This window comes from Arachis ipaensis, chromosome B10, assembly GCF_000816755.2.
Source record: "Arachis ipaensis cultivar K30076 chromosome B10, Araip1.1, whole genome shotgun sequence".
Classification (NCBI taxonomy): domain Eukaryota; kingdom Viridiplantae; phylum Streptophyta; class Magnoliopsida; order Fabales; family Fabaceae; genus Arachis; species Arachis ipaensis.
Genome location: NC_029794.2, coordinates 11,506,516 through 11,508,604, shown reverse-complemented (window position 1 = coordinate 11,508,604; position 2,089 = coordinate 11,506,516). Strand labels below are relative to the sequence as shown.

Genomic DNA, 2,089 nt, shown 5'->3' with positions numbered 1-2,089 from the left:
TATCCTAGAGTTGTGGCCTAGGACCAAGTCATGTCATGGCACACAGCCATGATTAACCACAATTTATTGACAGCAACTTCCACTCAATTACTATTTTTTTTAATTATTTAACAGGAAAAATAAGAAAAAATAGAATATGATATAAAAATCTAGATAAATTATTAGGCATACAACAACATAGAGAATAGTGCATCTAGTCTATTTTAGATTCAGAGTGAACTATATGTTATTGTTGGACTGGTCATGTACAGCTTCTACTCACTTCAACTTCACAAAAACATGATTAACAGTAAAGGTTTAACATCCAAAATGCATGGAAAAGCAGCAACTATGGTATACATGCTGCTATTATTTTTCTTCTATGAAAATCCACTTATTATTTGTTCCAATTTTTAATATACTATTATCTTTTCTTTAAACTTGTATTTTAAAATAAAATACAAAGGGAAAAAGAAAGTAGCATTTGCATCCAAGTTATGCCCAAGGGACACAATCACATGCAATCTAAATATCCTTAGTATTTAAATTCAATCATGCTATGCGTACATTAAAAATCAACCACTAAATCAGTCATCCATATAAAATACATGTTGGAATACAAAATACACATTGGAACTCTATAAAACACATGTATACACAAATATGGTAGCTGATTTCAGTGTATACATATCATTTTTTATTTAAAACTATAACAAACTCTAACATGATGTCTTACTAGCCCAACTTGTTTGAACACTGTTTTAAGCTTAGAAGAGCATTAAAAAAAAACAAAAAACTAAACAAAAAAAAAAAACCTTAGGCCTATGTCCTAAGCCATGACCCCATTCATATTGCTTTCTGAAGGCTTAGTTATTTTTGTAATGCACAGTTTTCCATATGCATTAGATAAATTCCAAGCCTCACATTTCTATGTAATGACTGCTAGGAAAAAAAACACATTTATCATATGCATCTTTTATTTTTAATTTATTATTTTTTAGGTATTTGGTTAAGGGTTCTTAGCAACCTCAATATAATTCCACATTGTATTGCCTTCTTCAATATGGCTCTAGGTCACCTACCGTGCATAAGTTATAAATAAGTCACGGGCTAATGGTCTGGCCTGTATTGTTCCAAAGAACTCTAATGACTGCCTCTGCATCATCAACAGAAGAATGTGTAAGTGAGAGACAAACAATGTTGTTCATATACATTACGAAAATTATAATGTTTTGCTTTTGAGACCTTTTGCCAAATATGAAAGAGGACCAGGTAAACAAGGTCTATATCACCACTCTCAGTTGCCTTCATCAACGCCGTATCTTCTTCTCCTATACTTAACAAGAGAGGAACCTGAACAACAGAATTAATGAGTACACAAGTAAATCTCCAATGGGACATGTAAAATTTCCTTAGATAAAACAAAGGAGAAAGTAGACATCAGCCAAATATTTAAGATTGACAACCAGATAACTGAACATTGATTGGGATAGAACAAGAGTTGGAATACCACCTGTTTAGAAGAGCGTGGTTCATGATCAACAAGCATAGCAGCTAACTTTCGACGGCCGTTTTTGTCAGCATGCGCAGCTACTGCAGCATACGATATACCTTTGCACAATTTTAACTGAATGAAAATAATTCAATTTAATAATTGCTGCCGGAAACAGAATGCACATAACATGTTTGAAGTATGATTTTCTAAAAATAGAAATAAAAAATAAAAGAAAAAGAGAAACAACCTTATCAAGCAGAATATCTAGAAGTGTTGCATCAGGAATAGACAATGAAGCAGTTATCTTTGAACATGCCCAGTGCATTATCACCACCTCCTACAGGAACCAATATAAACATCAAACTCACTACTATACTAGTAGAAGACTATTAACCTATTATTCAGGAAAAAAAAATACAATGTATATGCTCTTACTTGATTCATTCCAAGATATTCTGATATCCGCAGTGCAAGCAGATGTCGGTGAGCATTAATCAGCCGCCCAATCAGAACAGATGGTGAAAGCAACTGACATGACAATAGGCATATTCAGTAAAATGTCAACAAATGCAACTTTATCAGATTGGGAAATAGGCAAGTAAATCTTAGAAACCT

The 2,089-nt window shown here is 32.8% G+C and overlaps 1 protein-coding gene across 1 annotated transcript in view; it reads right to left on the bottom strand.

Annotated features, from left to right (window-relative positions):
* LOC107623204 (protein VACUOLELESS1) overlaps positions 1-2,089 on the bottom strand; it is a gene marked incomplete at its 5' end in the record, with an annotated part of 8,304 nt that overhangs the window by 3,401 nt on the left and 2,814 nt on the right. Inside the window, 4 exon segments of the mRNA XM_016325390.2 lie at positions 1,062-1,135; positions 1,225-1,332; positions 1,493-1,606; positions 1,722-1,811. Coding sequence (XP_016180876.1) covers positions 1,062-1,135; positions 1,225-1,332; positions 1,493-1,606; positions 1,722-1,811 — 386 coding nt within the window.